General features: G+C 45.6%; 2 protein-coding genes and 1 long non-coding RNA gene across 6 annotated transcripts in view; 1 reads left to right on the plus strand and 2 right to left on the minus strand.

Moving 5' to 3' along the window:
• LOC121714722 (xenotropic and polytropic retrovirus receptor 1 homolog) overlaps positions 1 to 17,718 on the plus strand; it is a 30,831-nt gene extending 13,113 nt beyond the window's left edge. The window contains exons 8-13 of the mRNA XM_042099739.1: positions 3,450 to 3,618; positions 5,091 to 5,282; positions 9,033 to 9,193; positions 10,910 to 11,046; positions 13,245 to 13,490; positions 17,563 to 17,718. Coding sequence (XP_041955673.1) covers positions 3,450 to 3,618; positions 5,091 to 5,282; positions 9,033 to 9,193; positions 10,910 to 11,046; positions 13,245 to 13,490; positions 17,563 to 17,707 — 1,050 coding nt within the window. The 3' untranslated portion in view covers positions 17,708 to 17,718. The remainder of the gene's footprint in view (positions 1 to 3,449; positions 3,619 to 5,090; positions 5,283 to 9,032; positions 9,194 to 10,909; positions 11,047 to 13,244; positions 13,491 to 17,562) is intronic.
• Positions 17,719 to 18,349: 631 nt separating this feature from the next.
• Positions 18,350 to 19,463, minus strand: LOC121715509. 2 transcript variants are annotated; one of them, XR_006033616.1, is made up of 3 exons: positions 19,440 to 19,463; positions 18,814 to 19,220; positions 18,350 to 18,769 (listed from the first exon to the last, which is right to left on the minus strand). It is a non-coding gene; the product is annotated as an uncharacterized LOC121715509 (long non-coding RNA). The 2 variants fall into 2 exon arrangements; XR_006033617.1 differs by having other exon boundaries at positions 18,395 to 18,426; positions 18,601 to 19,220.
• Positions 19,464 to 20,431: 968 nt separating this feature from the next.
• Positions 20,432 to 22,923, minus strand: part of LOC121715488 (nucleus accumbens-associated protein 2) — a 4,247-nt gene continuing 1,755 nt past the window's right edge. Inside the window, exons 3-6 of one of the 3 annotated variants that reach the window (XM_042101281.1) lie at positions 22,467 to 22,679; positions 22,011 to 22,116; positions 21,639 to 21,736; positions 20,432 to 21,381 (exon numbers count right to left, since the gene is read on the minus strand). In XM_042101281.1, coding sequence (XP_041957215.1) covers positions 20,840 to 21,381; positions 21,639 to 21,736; positions 22,011 to 22,116; positions 22,467 to 22,679 — 959 coding nt within the window. In that variant the 3' untranslated portion in view covers positions 20,432 to 20,839. Of the gene's footprint in view, positions 21,382 to 21,638; positions 21,737 to 22,010; positions 22,117 to 22,466; positions 22,722 to 22,923 lie in introns of all 3 variants that reach the window. The other 2 variants (XM_042101282.1, XM_042101280.1) reach the window with 2 other exon arrangements.

Genomic DNA, 22,923 nt, shown 5'->3' on the forward strand with positions numbered 1-22,923 from the left:
TGAACTGAGAGAGTGATCGAACTCCAGGACTGCTCAAAGAAAACAATTTTTTCAGAAAACAGCAACAGACAGAAAACTGGTGAACAACTCAAAGACTAAAAGAAAAAAATATATAAACTCACTTAGCTCCAGACCCATTTGATGTTCTCTTGGAAAACAAAGAGTTCCTGTATATTCTGCCATTGGATCTGACATTTTGGGCTGCACCAGTGCATCTGCCCGATGCTCCACACCGACGCTCCAGACCGATGCTCCAGATCTTTAGGGTGCCTCATCCCTGGTGCTCCAGATCTTTAGGGTGCCTTATCTCTGGTGTTCTAGGTCTTTACGGTGCCTTATCTCTGGTGTTCTAGGTCTTTACGGTGCCTTATTTCCGGTGTTCTAGGTCAGTGGTTCTTAAACTTTTTGTCTGGCGACCCCATAAAAAAGTATGGCGAGGTCTGGCGACCCCACTTTCCCCAAACCCATTCCTCCCAAGTCCTTACTCAAATACCCCCCCCCCAACAATAACAACTAAATCAAGCAAAAACTAGAAAGCAAAGTCATTTGTTTTATTTACTCCATATGAACAAGAACCGAGAAAACCAAACAATCACGATTAAACAAGTGTAGGCTGCCGCCATATCAGATCAGAGCGCTATGTGCGTAGCGCGCGCACACACAAGCACGCACACACACATACACATGCAACATTAGGCCTACAACGTTACATTAATTATATTTATGGCGATAACAATAACAATATATTTTTATTTCCCTTTTCTGGTTTACTATCTTTAACAATTTCAATGGGAAGGGTGGGCATGCTTCCGTGAACATAGCAAGTTAATTCTAGGAGGAATGCTGCATACGGCGACACAGAGATTTTCCTCCACTGTGCTGAGCCGACATCTGTATTTTGAGATGTCGTTTCATTTTGACAGGTTTTAAGCTCTCATTCACCAGAACATCGCCGCAAATCACACATTGTGGGTGGTCGAGGTTATCTTTAACTTGGCAAGTAAATGCATATTTCAGAAATTCGTACAGAAAATAATTGGCGACCCCACGGAAGTTTTTGGCGACCCCAAGTTTATCTCTGGTGCTCCGGACCTCTAGCTCCACTCAGCCCTGCCCCTGGGGCTTCCTCCTGCCCCTGGGCCTTCCTCCTGGGCCTGCTGGGCTTCCGTCTCTCCCTGACTGACCGCAGCAGTAGCGCTTAGCTGGTGTATCTAAATCAACTAATCAAAAGTATCTGAGTGACGCTGATGCCTGGTGCTCCACTGAATGTGCTTGGGCTGGGAGAGCCTGAGGTTTCTCAGTGCAGTGAGTGAAACATTTCAAAGTCAAAGTCTGCTTTATTGTCAATTTCTTCACATGTCAAGACATACAAAGAGATCGAAATTACGTTTCCTACTATCCCACGGTGGAGACAAGACATATTTTACCAATTAGGTCCACAGACAAACATAACATTCAAGTAAACAATATAAAAAGTAAAAATAAGAAGGCACATACAATGAAGAAAATAAGAGCAGCAAAATTTGAGTTGAAAATGTGCAATTGTGCATACAGTAGACAGTCAATATAATAGTTCAAAAGTCAGGCCAATAAATGGCTGAGGTAGTTCTGTTTGACCTAAGTATGCAAGTGGCATAGTGGTGCAAGTTATGTAAGAGCAGCAGAAATGTGTTCAGAAGTGTTTTCAGGACAACAGGACAACAACAACAAGTAAAGTGTGCAAGTGTACAAGTGGAGTAGTGCAAGTGGAGTAGTGCAAGGCAACCATTGTGGGTCCAAAGTCCAGGATGTTATGTAGCAGAGGGTGGAGGGGGGGGAGGGGGGAGAGAGTTCAGCATCCTAACAGCCTGGTGTATGAAGCTGTTGGTGAGTCTGGTGGTGCGGGAGCGCAGGCTTCTGTACCTCTTCCCAGAGGGCAGTTGATCAAACAAATTGTGAGCGGGGTGACTTGCATCACTCACAATTGTGGTAGCCTTGCGGGTGATGTGGGAGGTGTAAATGTCCTTCAGGGAGGGGAGTGAAGCACCAATAATCCTTCCAGCTGTGTTCACTATGCGCTGCAGGGCTTTCCTGTTGTATTCAGTGCAGCTTCCGCCCCACACAGCAATGCAGCTGGAGAGGATGCTCTCAATGGTGCCTCGGTAGAATGTGGTCATGATGGCTGGTGGAGCACTTGCTCACCTGAGTTTCCGCAGTTTCGCAGTTTCCGCAGTTTCCAACCTGTATTGAGTCTCGTCGCCCTTGGTGATAAGACCCACCAGAGTTGTGTCGTCAGCAAATTTCACTATGTGGTTGTTGCTGTAGGTTGCAGTGCAGTCATGCGTCAGCAGGGTGAAGAGCAGCGGACTGAGCACGCAGCCTTGAGGGGCCCCCGTGCTCAGTGTGATGCTGCTTGAGATATTGTTGCCAACACGTACTACTTGAGGCCTCTGACAGAGGAAGTCCAGTAGCCAGTTGCAGAGGTAGGTACTGAGTCCCAGTTTGTCAAGTTTGCAGATGAGTTGTTGTGGTATTATGGTGTTGAATGCAGAACTGAAGTGTATAAACAGCAATCTCACATATGAGTCTCTTTTTTCCAGGTGGGTGAGGGCTGGGTGGAGGGCAGAGCAGATTGCATCCTCTGTGGACCGTTTGGCTCAATTTAAGCTAAATTTCAATTTTAATTTAATTTGAACTAAATGTGCCTGTAAGCCCGAGGCAAACATGCAACCTTGTGCTTCAGCCTTCAGTCAAAAGTCTTATTTCACTGCCACTGAGTGGAAGTGTTTAATGAAGCCAGAGGCTGGACATGAGTTATTTCAGTTGTCCAGACCGATGTCTCCTCCTCTCCTCACCTCTTCTCTCCTTTCTCCTGTTCTCCTTTCTTGTCTTTTCTCCTACTGTCCACCTCTTTTCCCTCTCCTCTCCTCTCCTCCTCTCCTCTCTCCTCCATCTCCTCTCCTCTCCTCCTCCTCTCCTCTCCTCCTCTCCTCTCTCCTCCTCCTCCTCCTCCTCTCCTCTCCTCTCTCCTCCTCTCCTCTCTCCTCCTCCTCCTCCTCCTCTCCTCTCTCCTCCTCCTCCTCCTCTCCTCTCCTCTCTCCTCCTCCTCCTCCTCTCCTCTCCTCTCTCCTCCTCCTCCTCCTCCTCTCCTCTCCTCTCTCCTCCTCCTCCTCTCTTCTCCTCTCTCCTCCTCTCCTCTCTCCTCCTCCTCCTCTCCTCTCCTCTCTCCTCCTCCTCCTCTCCTCTGCTCCTCTCTCCTTTCCTGTCTCTTCTCTACTTCTCTCTCCCCTCTCCTCATCTCTCCTCTCCTCCTCTGTCCTTATCTCTCCTCTCCTCCTCCCCTCTCCTCCTCTTTCCTTTCCTCCTCTGTTCTCATGTCTTCTCTCCTCCTCTCCTCCCCTCTCCTCCTCTTTCCTCTTCTCCTCATCTCTCCTCTCCTCCTCTTTCCTCTCCTCTCCTCCTCTCCTCAGCTGCGGGTGCTCTCTGCTCCTCTGTGGCCCGTGGCGTTTGCAGACTGCTGGCTTGCTGACCAGCTCAACAGCCTCAGCCCACTGTTTCTGGACCTGTGGCATCTCCTCTGTTCCTATAGCAACAAGGGAGCTGGACAGGATGCTCTGACATCAGGTCATCAGGCCCCTGGTGAGCAGTCAGTCATAGTAAAGTTATACACAGTCATAGCACAGTTATACACAGTCATAGTACAGTTATACACAGTCATAGTAGTTATACAGTCATAGTACAGTTGTACACAGTCATAGTACATTTATACACAGTCATAGTATAGTTATACAGTCATAGTACAGTTATGTCATAGTACAGTTATACACAGTCATAGTACAGTTATACACAGTCATAGTACAATACACAGTCATAGCACAGTTATACACAGTCATAGTACAGTTATACACAGTCATAGTAGTTATACAGTCATAGTACAGTTGTACACAGTCATAGTACAGTTATACAGTCATAGTACAGTTATACACAGTCATAGTACAGTTAGATAGATAGATAGATAGATAGATAGATAGATAGATAGATAGATACTTTATTGATCCTCAAGGGGAAATTCAAGAAATACAGTCATAGTACAGTCATACACAGTCATAGTACAGTCATACACAGTCATAGTACAGTCATACACAGTCATAGTACAGTCATACACAGTCATTGTCAGTGTTAAGTAAAGTGTTACAAATGAAAAAGTACAAAGTAAGGCGTTACTGTAATTCCACTACTTATAGTGGTAACAGTCATGTAACAAAGTATTTTTGTAAATCTAGTCACACAATTACAACTACTGAAGTTTAAATGCATTTGTTACTTGCGTTCCTCTGTTGATCTTGTGTGAAAAATGCAATGTGTGACTGCAGACAAGATGACAGATGCACATTTGCTGCCTCTGATCTAACGTCGCCCGACCTTAGCAGTGTTTCCCGCGATTGTGTTTAGTGTTTTGATTGCAGAAGCATTCTTAATAGCAGTCTCCTCACATTCCTCCTTATTGCGGATTTAAAACACGCCAGAGTGTATTAGGCTACAATTTAAATGGGCATCTTAAACACCTTTTCCCTTTCGTTTCCATCTCGTAAGCTCCACTACAGTAAAGGTGCATTGTTGTTCATCTCTCTGCTCTTCGCCTATTGTGCAAAAGCTTTGTTATATTAATTTCATAAATAATAATAATACATAGGTCTAAAAATTAGGTTTACTGTGTGTGTGACTGTTCAGTACTGTTCATATTGCCATTTTAAAAGCAGACATAAAACTTGTGTGTGTGTGTGTGTATGTTTGTGTGTGTGTTGTTGTGTTGTGGTAGAGAGTTGCTGAGAAGGTATTGTGTGTGTGTGTGTGTGTGTGTGTGTGTGTGTGTGTGTGTGTTGTTGTGTGTGTGTGTGTTTGTGTGTGTGTTGTTGTGTTGTGGTAGAGAGTTGCTGAGAAGGTATTGTGTGTGTGTGTGTGTGTGTGTGTGTGTGTGTGTGTGTTGTTGTGTTGTGCTGAGCTGGTGGGCTCCGGTCAGCACCTCTGATGGCAACCTGCCTAATCCTGCGCTGATGTTTGTGTTTGTGTTATTGTTTATATTGTTGTTATTGTTGTTGTTTGTGGTCCAGAGCAGGCGAGCTGTGGTCTGTCAGCCCTGGCGGCGACGTGTCTGATCCAATGCTTCCCCCCCTGGCTGCGTCTTGCCCAGTGCCTGAGGCAGTTTTGGGACAGCAGAGACGCCGTCCACCTCCTCAACGCTGGCAAATACGCCACGGTCTTCCTCATGGTCATGTTCGCCGGACTCTACAACAGAGCCAGAGGTGGACGACGCCTCAGATGTGGACACGGCATTTTCAGCATTACACGACACGTATTATGGGATTATAGTTATCACAGCACTACAGGATTATAGTTATCACAGCACTACACGACACTTATTACGGGATTATAGTTATCACAGCACTACAGGATTATAGTTATCACAGCACTACATGACAGCACTACACGACACTTATTACGGGATTATAGTTATCACAGCACTACACGACACGTATTACGGGATTATAGTTATCACAGCACTACAGGATTATAGTTATCACAGCACTACACAACACGTATTACGGGATTATAGTTATCACAGCACTACAGGATTATAGTTATCACAGCACTACACTGCACTTATTACAGGATTATAATTATCACAGCACTACACTGCACTTATTACGGGATTATAGTTATCACAGCACTACAGGATTATAGTTATCACAGCACTACACTGCACTTATTACAGGATTATAGTTATCACAGCACTACACTGCACTTATTACAGGATTATAGTTATGACAGCACTACACGACACTTATTACAGGATTATAGTTATCACAGCACTACAGGATTATAGTTATCACAGCACTACACAACACGTATTACGGGATTATAGTTTTCACAGCACTACACGACATGTATTACAGGATTATAGTTATCACAGCACTACAGGATTATAGTTATCACAGCACTACACTGCACTTATTACAGGATTATAGTTATGACAGCACTACACGACACTTATTACAGGATTATAGTTATCACAGCACTACAGGATTATAGTTATCACAGCACTACACAACACGTATTACGGGATTATAGTTTTCACAGCACTACACGACATGTATTACAGGATTATAATTATCACAGCACTACACTGCACTTATTACGGGATTATAGTTATCACAGCACTACAGGATTATAGTTATCACAGCACTACACTGCACTTATTACGGGATTATAGTTTTCACAGCACTACACAACATGTATTACAGGATTATAGTTATCACAGCACTACACGACACTTATTACGGGATTATAGTTATCACAGCACTACAGGATTATAGTTATCACAGCACTACACGACACTTATTACGGGATTATAGTTATCACAGCACTACACGACACGTATTACGGGATTATAGTTATCACAGCACTACAGGATTATAGTTATCACAGCACTACACAACACGTATTACGGGATTATAGTTATCACAGCACTACAGGATTATAGTTATCACAGCACTACACTGCACTTATTACAGGATTATAATTATCACAGCACTACACTGCACTTATTACGGGATTATAGTTATCACAGCACTACAGGATTATAGTTATCACAGCACTACACTGCACTTATTACAGGATTATAGTTATCACAGCACTACACGACACTTATTACGGGATTATAGTTTTCACAGCACTACACAACACTTATTACAGGATTATAGTTTTCACAGCACTACACGACATGTATTACAGGATTATAGTTATCACCAGGGTGCGATTTGTGTAAAAACCAGAGGCGGGGATGATTTTGAATAAGTTTATAAACCCCCCCCCCCCCAAAAAATAAAAAAAAATAAAAAAAAATAATGAACGAACAATTCATAGCCTAGTAATGTCATGACTAATAATACCCTATATTATTTTTGCCACCGTTGTAACATTTTAGTTTTAGTTTACCGTGGTGTATGACTTTAAACAGCGAGTGTGCTTGGTATGATGATCAGCTCCTCTAATGCAGGGTAGGACTACGTTTTGACAAGCATACAAATTCACCTTGTTCTTGCCCCATCTGAAATGACTCCTCTACTTTTACTGCCTCCATCCTTTCTGTATTTGTTGTGTAAAAAAACGTTGTATATGATGGCACTGAAGTCTTAAGTTAGTGAATTGGCTAACAGTGTTAGTTGGTAACCAAATAGCCTACACATTGCGCTACACGCTGCGTAGGCTACGTGCATTCTCTCTCCTGCTGATTTGCGTTCAGTAGCCAAGTGCGTAATATTGCAAAAGTTGAAAAAATAAATGTGTTTATTGTAGTCTACAGAACATAAATAGCCTATCATACTGTCTACAGTGCAGTGAAGAGTTTGGAAAGTAAAGTTATAGGGCAACTTGAAGTTTTATGAAAATAATTTACGAACGAGAACATAAAGACCATGAAGCTTCTATTTCTTGCTGCTGTTAAAACACCCGCTAGATAGTTTAAATACCCACCAACATTCGTTTTTGCAGTACAAAGTTCTAAAAGTTATTTGTCTACTAGCCTACTGGCTGATTTATCAAACGAGTGCTTTCTCGTTCGTCCTCCGCAAACTACAGGTGTTTCGGTAGAGAGCCATTGAATAAGCGATGCCAAGCAATTTCTGTAACACTTTTTGTGACATTCAGCAAATATCTCCTCATTTAATGTAAGTATCTTCGGACAATAGGCCTACGTTCTACTCTACTTGCAGTTGTCCTCCATCTCAGTTGCATCAGTTTTCTAATTTTGAAGGTTCTAAAATATGACGATATGCTTCACTGAATCCTTCTCGTTTTCTTTCATTTGTCCAGCTAACTTTTCCATTGAAACTAGCCATTTATGATGGATTACACACTCGACATTCTGAAATGTCCTGCACGATCAAGGCCAAATTAAGTTATCACGCAGCCACTGTGTCAGCAGCATGACTGCTGACGGTGACGGTGCGTTTCTGATGTCAGATTATTATGTAGGCTAGCCTACTAGACTGTTCTCACGTTGCAGCGCTTTACTTATATGAAGTAGCATTAATCAATATGAGGGGCAGAGGGGGATAAATAGATAGAGATAGATAGATACTTTATTGATCCTCAAGGGGAAATTCAAATGTTGTCCCCACCGGGTATAAATATAATTTAGCAGAGGTAGGGATAGGAAAACCAGAGGGGGGGAAATCCTCACCACCCCCCCCCCCCCCCTACAAATCGCACCCTGGTTATCACAGCACTACACAACTTCTATTACGGGATTATAGTTATCACAGCACTACAGGATTATAGTTATCACAGCACTACAGGATTATAGTTATCACAGCACTACAGGATTATAGTTATCACAGCACTACAGGATTATAGTTATCACAGCACTACAGGATTATAGTTATCACAGCACTACACGACACTTATTACGGGATTATAGTTATCACAGCACTACAGGATTATAGTTATCACAGCACTACATGACAGCACTACACGACACTTATTACGGGATTATAGTTATCACAGCACTACATGACAGCACTACACGACACTTATTACGGGATTATAGTTATCACAGCACTACACGACACGTATTACAGGATTATAATTATCACAGCACTACACAACACTTATTACGGGATTATATCACAGTACTACACTATTACCTGCAGTTTATGTAGTGTGTGTGTGTGTGTGTGCGTGCGTGCGTGTGTGTGTGTGTGCTTGTGTATGTGCGCGCACGCATCCATCATGGCGTCCATGCTGAGTTGGGATTAGTGAGAGTTCCTCTAAACTACCCTAAATCCAGACCCTAAATCCAGTGTGTGTGTGTGTGTGTGTGTGTGTGTGTGTGTGCGTTTGTGTGTGTGTGTGTTCACAGTATTACACTATTACCTGCACCTATCACACTGTTACAGCACTGTAGTGTGTGTGCATGTATGTGTGTGTGTGCATTGTACATATGTGTTTATTTGCATGCATATTATATGTGTGTGTGTGTGTGTGTACTGCAGTGCACCCTGGCCAGGTGTGGGAGGTGAATGTGTGTGTGTACCTGTGGGCTGTGTCCACCTGCTTCAGTGTGTTGGTGTGTGTGAGCTGGGACCTACGCATGGACTGGACTCTGCTGCAGGGCCACGGACTCCTGAGGAGAGAGTTGCTGTACACACACGAGGTACACACACACACGCACACACACACGTACACACACACACGCACACATACACACACACACGCACACATACACACACACACGCACGCACACACACACGTACACACACACACGCACACATACACACACACACACACGTACACACACACACGCACACATACACACACACACACACGCACACACACACACGCACACACACACACACACGTACACACACACACGCACACATACACACACACACGCACACACACACGTACACACACACGTACACACACACACGCACACATACACACACACACACACGTACACACACACACGCACACATACACACACACACACGCACACACGTACACACACACACGCACACATACACACACACACACACGCACACACGTACACACACACACGCACACATACAAACTAGTGAGACTTAAATTGTTCCACTAGTTAACTAGTGGACAAAAACGGTCAGCTTGTTTGTGTTTTTAGGTGTAACTAGTTAACTAGTGAACAAAATATGCATGCCACTAGTTAACTAGTAAGGCCCACAACACCCTCACTAGTAAACTAGTGGGTATTTTGGCCTTTATATGTTAACAAGTGACCATTTTGGCATCTCACTAGTTAACTAGTGGGGCTGAAATGGCCTTCACTAGTTAACTAGTGGGCATTTTGGGGCACACTAGTAAACTAGTGACACTTTTTGCACCTCACTAGTTAACTAGTCGAATGGAAATTGCCATCACTAGTTCACTAGTGGGTGTTTTGGTGCACACTAGTAAACTAGTGACACTTTTTAGACCTCACTAGTTAACTAGTGAGCAGTTCTGCCTTCACTAGTTTACATGTAAGTGTCACACTGAAGCCACTAGTTTACTAGCTAGAGTACCTTTGGCCAGCATGTTAACTTGTGTGCCACATGCAAATGTTGTGGGTGGGATTTCGTGAAATTCTGCACTGTGATTGGTTGTCATGTTCTATTTGGACATAGGGAGCCAATAGAAAGCCTCAATTTCCAGAATTCCCCGCCTCCTAATTTGAATTCTGCGCCACTAGTTGACTAGTGTGAATTTTGTCTTGAACTAGTTCACTAGTATACATTTATGACCTCACTAGTTAACTAGTTTGGACAAATGATGCATCAACTGGTTAACTAGTGAGCCTACTGCCATCACCTAGCTAGCTAGTAAGCCATTTATGGTTCACTAGTTAACTAGTGACTTTGACCTACTCCAACTAGTTAACTAGTGAGGTGTTTTGCCTTCACTAGTAAACATGTGCACATGTTTGGCTGTCACTAGTTAACTAGTGAGACCCAAAAGCCTTCAACTAGCTGACTGGTATGCATTTTGGCCTAGTTAACTAGTAGACATTTCTGGCTCTCACTAGTTAACTAGTGAAGCTAAAATGTGTACACTAGTTAACTAGTGAGCCTTTTGGCTCCCACTAGTTAACTAGTGTGCATATTTTGGCCCTCACTGGCTCACTAGTTAACTAGTTGACAAAAATGGCTTACATGTACATGACAATTCTGCCTGATATCAAGATATCAGAATAAATACTCAATACTACAATACTACTATGGCGGTATTCTGATGGACGTGGTTCTGCGTGTGTGCTGGACATGGTTCTGCGTGTGTGCTGGACATGGTTCTGCGTGTGTGCTGGACGTGGTTCTGCGTGTGTGCTGGACATGGTTCTGCACGTGTGCTGTCCCAGGCGCTGTACTATGGCGGTATGCTGCTGGACGTGGTTCTGCGTGTGTGCTGGGCGGTGAACATCCTGCTGGCCCAGATGAGGGACTCTGTAGCTGCAGCCTCCGTCAGCAGCGTGCTGGCCCCTCTAGAGGTGCTCAGGTACAGCACACATACACACACACACACAACCTATACACACACACACACACACACACAACCTATACACACACACACACACAACCTATAGCACACACACACACACACACACACACACAACCTATAGCACACACACACCACTACACACACACACACACAACCTATAGCATACACACACACACAAACACACACACACACAACCTATAGCACACACACAACCTATACACACACACACACACACACACACACACACACACAACCTATAGCACACACACACCACTACACACACACACAAACACACACACACACAACCTATAGCACACACACACACACACACAACCTATAGCACACACACACACACACACACAACCTATAGCACACACACACATACACACACACAACCTATAGCACACACACACACACACACACACATACACACACACACACACACACACAACCTATAGCACACACACACACACACACACAACCTATAGCACACACACACACATACACACACACAACCTATAGCACACACACACACACACACACACACACACACAACCTATAGCACACACACACACACACACACACACACAACCTATAGCACACACACATACATACACACAACCTATAGCACACACACACCACTACACACACACACACACACACACACACAACCTATAGCACACACACACCACTACAAACACACACCACTACACACCGCCTATAGCACACACACACGACTACACACACACACACACACACACACACCACTATACACACACACACACTCACAACCTATAGCACACACACACCACTACACACACACACACACACACACACAACCTATAGCACACACACACCACTTCATACTCTCTCACACACACACACAACCTATAGCACACACACACCACTACACACACACACACAACCTATAGCACACACACACCACTACACACACACACACAACCTATAGCACACACACACCACTACATACTCTCACACACACACACTCAACCTATAGCACACACACACCGCTACATACTCTCTCTCACACACACACACACACCATTACACACACACACACACCATTACATACTCACACACACACACCATTACATACTCTCACACACACACACACACTCTCTCACATACACACACTCACACACACCATTACATACTCTCTCACACACACACACACACACACACACACACACTCACACACACTATTACACACTCAAACACACACACACACACCATTGCACACTCACAACATATAGCACACACACACTATTACACACTCACAACATATAACAAACACACACCATTACACACTCACAACATATAGTGCACACACACACACACCTTTACACACTCACAACATAGCACACACACACACACACACTCCAGACGGTGTGTATTATGCTGTTGTATTGTCCATTCAGACGGTGTGTATTATGCTGTTGTATTGTCCATTCAGACGGTGTGTATTATGCTGTTGTATTGTCCATTCAGACGGTGTGCCTTATGGCAAAAGCTATGGTACTTTTACTCCGACTGTGTGCTGAAAATATATTTTCTCCTTCAGACAGTGTGTGTGCGTGTTTGGAATATCTCAGTCTGTTATGATGGTCTGCGTGTGTGTGTGTGTGTGTAATGTATTTGTCCCTTCAGATGTGTGTGTGGAATAAATCTGTTTCTTTAGACAGTGTGCTTGCTGTTTGTGTTTATTCCCTCTGATGGTGTGCAGAATATATTTGCCCCTTCGGATGTGTGTGTGTACAGTATATGTGTGTGTGTATGTTTGTGTGTGTGTGTATGTTTGTGCGTGCATGCGTACGTGTGTGTATGTTTGTGTTGCTTGTGTGCATGTGTATGTTTGTGCGTGCGTGCGTACATGTGTGTATGTTTGTGTGTGTATGTTTGTGTGTGTGTGTGTGCATGTGTATGTTTGTGTGTGCATGTGTATGTGTGTGTGTATGCGTACGTGTGTGTGTGTGTTTGTGTGTGTGTGTGTGCATGTGTATGTTTGTGCGTGTGTGCGTACGTGTGTGTATGTTTGTGTGTGTGTGTGTGTGTGTGTGTGTTTGTGTGTCTGTGCATGCATGCGTACGTGTGTGTATGTGTGTGCGTGCATGCATGTTACCTGTTTCTCCGTCTAGACGATGTGTGTGGAACATGTTACCTATTTCTCCGTCTAGACGGTGTGTGTGGAACATGTTTCGTCTGGAGAGCGAGCAGTTGAGAAACTGTGAGCTGATGCGTGCCGTCAGAGATGTGGACTTCCCAGAATCCTGTGCGTGTCTGCCAGAGCACGTCCTGCAGGAGTGGAGGCAGAACCAGAACCAGGAGGAGACGGGCCCGGGTCAGCAGAACCAGAACCTGGACTGCTGCAGAACCCCCTCAGACCACTCCTGCACAGCCCTCCTGCTCACCTGTTTGAACAGGTAAATCCCGAGCACTCCTGCACACCTGTTTGAGCAGGTTTCCCCAGCACTCTTGCACACCTGTTTGAGCAGGTAAATCCCCAGCACTCCTGCACAGCCCTCCTGCTCACCTGTTTGAGCAGGTAAATCCCCAGCACTCTTGCTCACCTGTTTGAGCAGGTAAATCCCCAGCACTCCTGCACAGCCCTCCTGCTCACCTGTTTGAGCAGGTAAATCCCCAGCACTCTTGCTCACCTGTTTGAGCAGGTAAATCCCCAGCACTCCTGCACACCTGTTTGAGCAGGTAAATCCCCAGCACTCCTGCTCACCTGTTTGAGCAGGTAAATCCCCAGCACTCCTGCTCACCTGTTTGAGCAGGTAAATCCCCAGCACTCTTGCTCACCTGTTTGAGCAGGTAAATCCCCAGCACTCCTGCTCACCTGTTTGAGCAGGTAAATCCCCAGCACTCTTGCTCACCTGTTTGAGCAGGTAAATCCCCAGCACTCCTGCACACCTGTTTGAGCAGGTAAATCCCCAGCACTCTGAGACCATGCACATCTGCGATCAGCTGCTTGTGGTCTGGCATGGAGTAAACTACTGTTTCTGTAACTGCAGGTGCCTCAGTATAATCTTGGGTAACACACACACACACACAGGGATGTGGGTGTTATAACGTACACACTTTTGCTGGAACACGATTCTATCCCCCACACTTTTTGTCAGATTAAAATTAAAGTAAAATATGGAAATAAACGCTCCCGTAAAGAGTTGGAACTGTATCTACCATAATGCACACAGAGAGAGACACAAATAGGTCTGTTGATTTGATTGAACGGTCATCCAGCCATCAAGTTCAAGGTCATCAAGTTAGCCAGTGAAGAACCAGAGCCGCTCTGATCAAATTCAAAGTGTGCATCTTTCAAGGCTGTGCTGCTTGGGTCTGCATTATAACGTCTGCAGTGAGCAGATTTCAGGTAGAATTGAAATGATAATTGTTACCGCATTATGCCAATTTAGTAAACCAAAATTCACTGTCTGACTGACAGTTTTTGTCACAATGTAGAAATGCAGGGAGTCAAAGTGAAAGCGGGGGTGCGCGCACCAAGGCACTTGTTGTTTCTGCAAAAAGACCTTTGGCTACTGTTCTCAGAGCATTATGCTTTTTCTGTCTATGATCTGCAGCTTTTCTCAAACTATGGGCCTCCTCAACAATTAACCTACTGGTCCACGTAGCCGCGAAATTAAGTTATGCCCGGTGCTTCACACGTCTGATCATTTGCAGCAAGATTGAATGGAACCGCGGACTAAAAAAAAAAATAGGCTAAAAGTTTCCCCAATCAGATACTTATTAATTTGGTGTCATCAACTATATAGACATAGCCCAGTCAGCACACATAGGCCTACGTCTCCAAGACGCTTGGAAAAGATCTGAACAGCTTTGCGTTCCATTGTCTTATTTGATCTGATCTTACACACGTCGGCGGCATTTCAATGTCAATGTGTGTCGTAGTGCTACATCTACTGGAGATCTTAATGTCTTAAATACGGTCGCGTTCCATTTAGAACATCTTATTTTGATCTTACAAACGGCCAGGTCAAGACACGTTTGAGTTCTACATCTGAGAACTAATATTTCCAGCATGAACTCAAATAGAACGCTTATGAGCGCTCATGCAATGTGTGTGTCCCTGTAGCAAGTGAAACTGGTGTGGGCTAGAAGCAACAATAGTTTAAACAACAACGTGGCTTCCTGTAACTATCAATGGAAAAAGCATAGAAACTGCTAATCATAATCTTTAAATTAACATTAATTAAGATGGCTATATGCAACACAATTTATTTATATTCCCTTTGCATATGGGTAGACTTCAAACGTTTTTGAAATTGAGCTTACAGTTCTGTCACTATTCTGTGTCCTTTACATTTATTTAATAGGTATTAGTGATACCTCGAAATTAGGCTGATGTCTGTTAGGTAATTTATTGTAGCCTGCTAACCCATATGCACAAAACATAATTTCTGAAATGATTTCTTGATTTATAACATGATATATCAGATATGTCTCCATATAGGGTAGTGTCAAATAGTGAAGTGATAGCAGGTAGATCATGTAGGCCTACATGTCACATGAGCCACACATAGGGGCGCTGCTTCTTCTGTCCCTTCCAAACTGCATTAAAATGGTGTATTTAGCAATCAAAATTTCTATTTTTTTTCAGGGGAGAAACTTCAGGACACCAATATAGTCCGCACCCCTCTCAGAAAATACTTACAACGTCCCTGTAGGGAGTTATTTATCATTTGGCCAGATTGTTTCATTTTCCTATCCCACAACCCCCACACTTTTAAAAAGCTTGATACGCCTCTGCACACACACACGGACACACACGGACACACACACTTTACTTGGATAGTCCGCCCACAGAGAATTTACAGACCATCTCTTGCCATTCAAGTTCAGTATATAAAATTGCTGTTAAACAATTAAACTGGTTAAACTAACCTTTACCATAAAATGTGCATAACAGAGTGTCAACAGATCGCTTGTTGATAAGCTATCTGTATCTGTATCTGTAGATAGTCTAGAGGGGACTATCTAAATCTAAATAGTCTAAAGGGGACTATCTAAATCTAAACAGTCTAAAGGGAACTATCTAAATAGTCTAAAGGGGACTATCTAAATAGTCTAAAGGGGACTATCTAAATTTAAATAGTCTAAAGGGGACTATCTAAATAAAGTGTAGCCTCATATTTTTGTTCTTGTCACTGTTCATTCTAGGCTTTTGTCCAGTTTCGTTTTTTTCCCTTACAGTAGTTCCAATGACAGCTGAAATAGTCTCAGGACGCTTTGCAGAGGCCTTTAGCCTGAAAACCCCGTTCTGCCCTGCAGAGTTGTGTGCTGTAGTTACATTGTGTTGTTCTGCCCTGCAGAGTTGTGTGCTGTAGTTACTGCTGTAGTTACATTGTGTTGTTCTGCCCTGCAGAGTTGTGTGCTGTAGTTACATTGTGTTGTTCTGCCCTGCAGAGTTGTGTGCTGTAGTTACATTGTGTTGTTCTGCCCTGCAGAGTTGTGTGCTGTAGTTACATTGTGTTGTTTTGCCCTGCAGTGTTAAAGGAGATTCACTTCCACCACTATTTACTTATATAGCGTCAAAAAGAATTGAAATGAAAAAGAATCGTCTCAAGATGCTTTATGGAGCCCCTGAGTCTGAACTCCATATGTCCTGTAGCCTGAACTCTATATGTCATGTAGCCTGAACTCTATATGTCCTGAACTCTATATGTCCTGAACTCTATATGTCATGTAGCCTGAACTCTATATGTCATGTAGCCTGAACTCCACGTCATGTAGCCTGAACTCTATATGTCCTGAACTCTATATGTCATGTAGCCTGAACTCTATATGTCCTGAACTCTATATGTCATGTAGCCTGAACTCTATATGTTCTGTAGCCTGAACTCTATATGTCATGTAGCCTGAACTCCACGTCATGTAGCCTGAACTCTATATGTCCTGAACTCTATATGTCCTGTAGCCTGAACTCTATACGTCCTGAACTCTATATGTCATGTAGCCTGAACTCCACGTCATGTAGCCTGAACTCTATATGTCCTGAACTCTATATGTCATGTAGCCTGAACTCTATATGTTCTGTAGCCTGAACTCTATATGTCATGTAGCCTGAACTTTATATGTCCTGAACTCTATATGTCCTGTAGCCTGAACTCTATACGTCCTGAACTCTATATGTCATGTAGCCTGAACTCCACGTCATGTAGCCTGAACTCTATATGTCCTGAACTCTATATGTCATGTAGCCTGAACTCTATATATCATGTAGCCTGAACTCTATATGTCCTGAACTCTATATGTCATGTAGCCTGAACTCTATATATCATGTAGCCTGAACTCTATATGTCCTGAACTCTATATGTCATGTAGCCTGAACTCCACGTCATGTAGCCTGAACTCCACGTCATGTAGCCTGAACTCTATATGTCATGTATGTATGTGTATCAGACTGGTAGTTGTCTGTTGTTGTCACTGTTTCGTTCTATTCTGTAATTGGGTGCTTGTTGTTTGTCCTTGCAGAGTGCACGGAGAAGCTCTATCAGTGGAGGACAGAACGCCTGAGGACAGCGAGTGGGACAGAACATGGATAGAGAAGAAGATGTTGGACACGCGAAACGTTGAAAATGACCCTAAAAACCGTGACGTGAAATGTGCTATGCTCTGACTGTTGCTTATCCTGACTGCTGAGGAACTGTAAGATTGGAATAAACGCTGTTTTGATTCTGTGTAAATCTGCTGTGAAATGTGACTTGGTGCTTGTCGTACTGTGACTGTTTGCCCTTCTAATGGCAGGGGTGATGTATGAGGTGCGTTGGAATATCTTTGTTACTGGTGTCATAACCAGGGGGATGCGTGAGGTGTGTGGGAATATCTTTGTTACCGGTGTCATAACCAGGGGGATGTGTGAGGTGCGTTGGAATATCTTTGTTACCGGTGTCATAACCAGGGGGATGTGTGAGGTGCGTGGGAATATCTTTCTTACCGGTGTCATAGTGAGGTGTGTGGGAATATCTTTGTTACCGGTGTCATAACCAGGGGGATGTGTGAGGTGCATTGGAATATCTTTGTTACCGGTGTCATAACCAGGGGGATGTGTGAGGTGTGTGGGAATATCTATGTTACCGGTGTCATAACCAGGGGGATGTGTGAGGTGTGTGGGAATATCTTTGTTACCGGTGTCATAACCAGGGGGATGTGTGAGGTGCGTTGGAATATCTTTGTTGCCGGTGTCATAACCAGGCAGAGCAGAAGCATGCAGAGAATAGAGAGACACTGAGGCTAAGATCGAAACAGAAACTGAGCCTTTATTCCACACAGCAGGGGGACCGACAGTGACCATCCAACACCCACCCCACACCTCTATAGATAGTGACCACCCCACACCTCTAACACCCACTGCAGTAACAATGACCACCCCACACCTCTAACACCCACTGCAGTAACAATGACCACCCCACACCTCTAACACCCACTGCAGTCACAGTGACCACCCCACACCTCTAACACCCACTGCAGTAACAATGACCACCCCACACCTCTATAGTGACCACCCCACACCTCTATAGTGATCACCCCACACCTCTATAGATAGTGACCACCCCACACCTCTATAGATAGTGACCACCCCACACCTCTATAGTGACCACCCCACACCTCTATAGATAGTGACCACCCCACACCTCTATAGTGACCACCCACACCTCTATAGATAGTGACCACCCCACACCTCTATAGTGACCACCCCACACATCTATAGTGATCACCCCACACCTCTATAGATAGTGACCACCCCACACCTCTATAGTGATCACCCCACACCTCTATAGATAGTGACCACCCCACACCTCTACAGTGACCACCCACACCTCTATAGATAGTGACCACCCCACACCTCTATAGTGACCACCCCACACCTCTATAGATAGTGACCACCCCACACCTCTATAGATAGTGACCACCCCACACCTCTATAGTGACCACCCACACCTATATAGATAGTGACCACCCCACACCTCTATAGTGATCACCCCACACCTCTATAGATAGTGACCACCCCACACCTCTATAGTGACCACCCCACACCTCTATAGATAGTGACCACCCCACACCTCTATAGTGACCACCCACACCTCTATAGATAGTGACCACCCCACACCTCTATAGTGATCACCCCACACCTCTATAGTGACCACCCACACCTCTATAGATAGTGACCACCCCACACCTCTAGATAGTGACCACCCCACACCTCTATAGATTGTGACCACCCCACACCTCTATAGTGACCACCCCACACCTCTATAGATAGTGACCACCCCACACCTCTATAGATAGTGACCACCCCACACCTCTATAGTGACCACCCCACACCTCTATAGATAGTGACCACCCCACACCTCTATAGATAGTGACCACCCCACACCTCTACAGTGACCACCCCACACCTCTACAGTGACCACCTCACACCTCTATTAGTCCACTGCAGTAACAGATCACTCCAGCCCCACTGCACAACACACTCCATCCCCAGGGGACTACCGAATGAATCCAGTACTGATCCCTAATCTGGGTTAGTTCAAGAGCTGACCCAAAACCCGATCTGATAGTTCTAGAACACCAACCTAGCATGTGGAGTGGTTCTGGAATCTATTGGGCCCTAAACAGAGGCGGCTGTTGGTCCAGCTGACCCGGCACAGCTGACCAATCTGGGTCTCCTGGTTGGTGACCGTTCTGTAACTAGTCTGGCCATGATGTGAGTGCTGGATCCCCTCCGTCGTCATGACGCTCCCCAGGACACATGAATACTGAGTAGATTTACACAAGGGCTGGCCGTCTGTAAAAAAGCACACTGAAAGCGGAAAAACCTGCAGCTTGACCAGTTCTTTACAGTCTACGTCCCCTCACACACTCCTCATGATAGTCACTATCAGCTTCCCCAAACGGATCGACACATAGCTGGCGTTTTACGTTTTAAGAACACATCTGTGTGTAGCAAAATGATATGTCCCTTGTCAGTTTGAAGCAGTTTTCCATGCAAATTGTCCTGGTTCCATTGGTTGAGTAAATATTTATACATATGTTCTGAGAGCGCTTATCCGAGTAGGACTGCAAGAGCTTCACATGCATCTGCACCACCTGCGCAAGCAGTCAGGGAGTGTGTGTGTGTGTGTGTGTGTGTGAGAGAGTGAGAGAGAGAGGGAGAAGTAGAGGGAGAGTTTGTGTATGTGTGTGTGTGAGAGAGAGGGAGAAGGAGAGGGAGAGTGTTTGTGTGTGTGTGAGAGAGAGAGAGAGAGAAAAAGAGAGAGAGTTTGCGTATGTGTGTGTGTGAGAGAGAGAGAGGGAGAAGGAGAGCGAGAGTGTGTTTGTGTGTGTGTGTGTGAGAGAGAGAGAGAAAGAGAGAGAGAGTTTGTGTATGTGTGTGTGTGTGTGTGTGTATATGTCTTCCTGTGTCTGTCTTTGTGTGCACTGATGATAAATGACAGCATATTGGATTGGTAGCTCTATGCCATTGTATGTAACTGCGATTACAGTGTTTTTCTCTGTCAGATACGCAGGCCTTTGTTTTGCTTCTGGATGTCCTTGCAGCTTGATTGCGGTGCTCTGCACACATTTCTCTGACACTAGCGGCGCGGCTGTTTGGAGAAGAGCAGTGGTGGTGGGGGGGGGGCAGTTAGGAGAGTTCATGAAGAAGGTCAGAGGTCAGAGGTCGGGGGGAGGGTAAGGGGGGGCAGTTAGGAGAGTTCATAAAGGAGGTCAGAGGTCAGAGGTTGGGGGGGGGTAAAGGGGGGGGGGCAGTTCACTGCTCTTCGGGGAGATCCTTCTCCACAGGCGGCTGCTCGCCGCTGTGTGCCTTTGCTGGGGGGGAGGAGCTGGGGGCGTCAGCCTTCTTGTTGCCGTGGTGAATGTTGAGGACGCCCCTCTCTGTGGCCTCCGCGCGGCCTCTCGCCTCGTCCGAGTCCTCTCGGCCTTTCACCGACTCCGCGCCGTTGTCCTGCTCGGCCGCCGTCGGAGCCTTGGCGTCCTGTTGGCCGGGGAAGTGAGGGAGAGTTCTGAGCGGGTCGCGCGCGTCTCCGTACAGGTGCGGCTCGACCTGGAGACCGGCCGCCGTCGTCAGGTGTTTGAACTCGGCCTCGAAAGGGAACGTGGTGCTGGCCGCAGGAGCCGTCTCGGCCGGACCCACCACCACCGCGCTCCGGTACGCCTCCATCGCCTCGGGCAGCATGGACTTGATCTTGGGCAGCCAGCGTTTACGCACGCGCCGCGCGTTGGTGCACATGTCCGCAGCAATGACGTTCATCTCACTCTCCTTGAAGTTGGGCGCGAAATTCTGACAGTAAACTATAAAGAGCAAAAGAGAAGGACAGACAGCAAGGAAGAGTTTGGGGTGAAATACAGAACTCGACTGTGATCTGAAATAAGCCAAAATAAGGCCACTTTTGACCTGAGCAGTGAGCATGAAGCATGGGCTACATACATGTAGTTTTTTTTTAATGATTTCTTTGGATGTGAGTTATAACTTAAAGAATGACAAAATATTTGACAACTGGACTTATGGTATTTTATCAGTTGAAATAGGAAGACCCCCAGATACTCACGTTTAACAGTGTTCAAAATGCGGCTGTCCAAAGGCTTCCTACTGGGGTCACAGTTCGACGAGCGAATTCCAGTCCCGCAGCTGTCCGCTAGTGTGTTTCTGCAATCACAATACCACAGTCAGCCACTGGAGGGCGCATGGAATATGCAGTGTTCACATGCAGTAGCAACCAACGCCAAACAGCTTTAGAGGGACGCGAGATGTTTGTCTCTGTCAGGATGCATTGTCGAGCGTTCAGCATTGGTGCAGGTACAGTGCTACACATGCCACTACACGTCTCTGCGTAGCCAAACAGCAGGAGGAACAGGAACATGAAGAGAAGTGTGAGCTGTGTTTAATGGAAGAGAGAGAGAGAGAGACGCGTTTAACCGACCTGTCGAAGAAGGCAGCGAGGAGCCGTCGCAGCAGCACTTTGTGTTTGATGCCGGCGCACAGGTGACAGTTCATCAGCTGTCCTCGCGTCATAAACACACCGGAGCCTGAGGCACACACAGAGACAGAGACAGAGATGCAGACGCCCAAGTCCTTTTCTTATTCTCACGGAGCTACTCAGAGCACTGTCAAGCCCAGCCCTCCACTGCTAAGCTGAATCAGTATTCTCACGGAGCTACTCAGAGCACTGTCAAGCCCAGCCCTCCACTGCTAAACTGAACCAGCATAGCAGCCTGTTCTGACTGCCATCATCATTAAGACAGATTGCCTAGCTGCTGTGTTACTAAGCTGTCTCTGCACCTAACAGCGCCAGTGGGCTGCTCTGCTGTTGTGAGCGGTGCTTTTCTGTGACAGTAGCCTAGCCATGGTGTCCAGTCTGAGGCATAGATCTGCTTACCTGTGATGAGCTCCAGTCTCTCTCCCGGGTCACCCTCGGTGTAGAGGGCGGGATGGCAGCGGTACCCGATCTGCTTACCTGCGATGAGCTCCAGTCTCTCTCCCGGGTCACCCTCGGTGTAGAGGGCGGGATGGCAGCGGTACCCGATCTGGCTAATCAGGCTAGCGGGCAGCGCCTCTCGGTCACCACCCAACAGCACACAGTAGCGGCTCTCTAGGGACACAGGGATGGACGACAGCTCCATCTTCTCCTGCACTGATGGATGGAGGATGGATGGATGGAGGAAGGATGTAAGGATTGATGGATGGATGGATGGATAGATGGATAGATGGATGGATGGATGGATGGATGGATGGATAGATGGATGGATAGATGGATGGATGGATGGATAGATGGATGGATGGATGGATGGATGGATAGATGGATAGATGGATGGATAGATGGATGGATGGATGGA

Source organism: Alosa sapidissima, chromosome 8 (assembly GCF_018492685.1).
Source record: "Alosa sapidissima isolate fAloSap1 chromosome 8, fAloSap1.pri, whole genome shotgun sequence".
NCBI lineage: Eukaryota > Metazoa > Chordata > Actinopteri > Clupeiformes > Clupeidae > Alosa > Alosa sapidissima.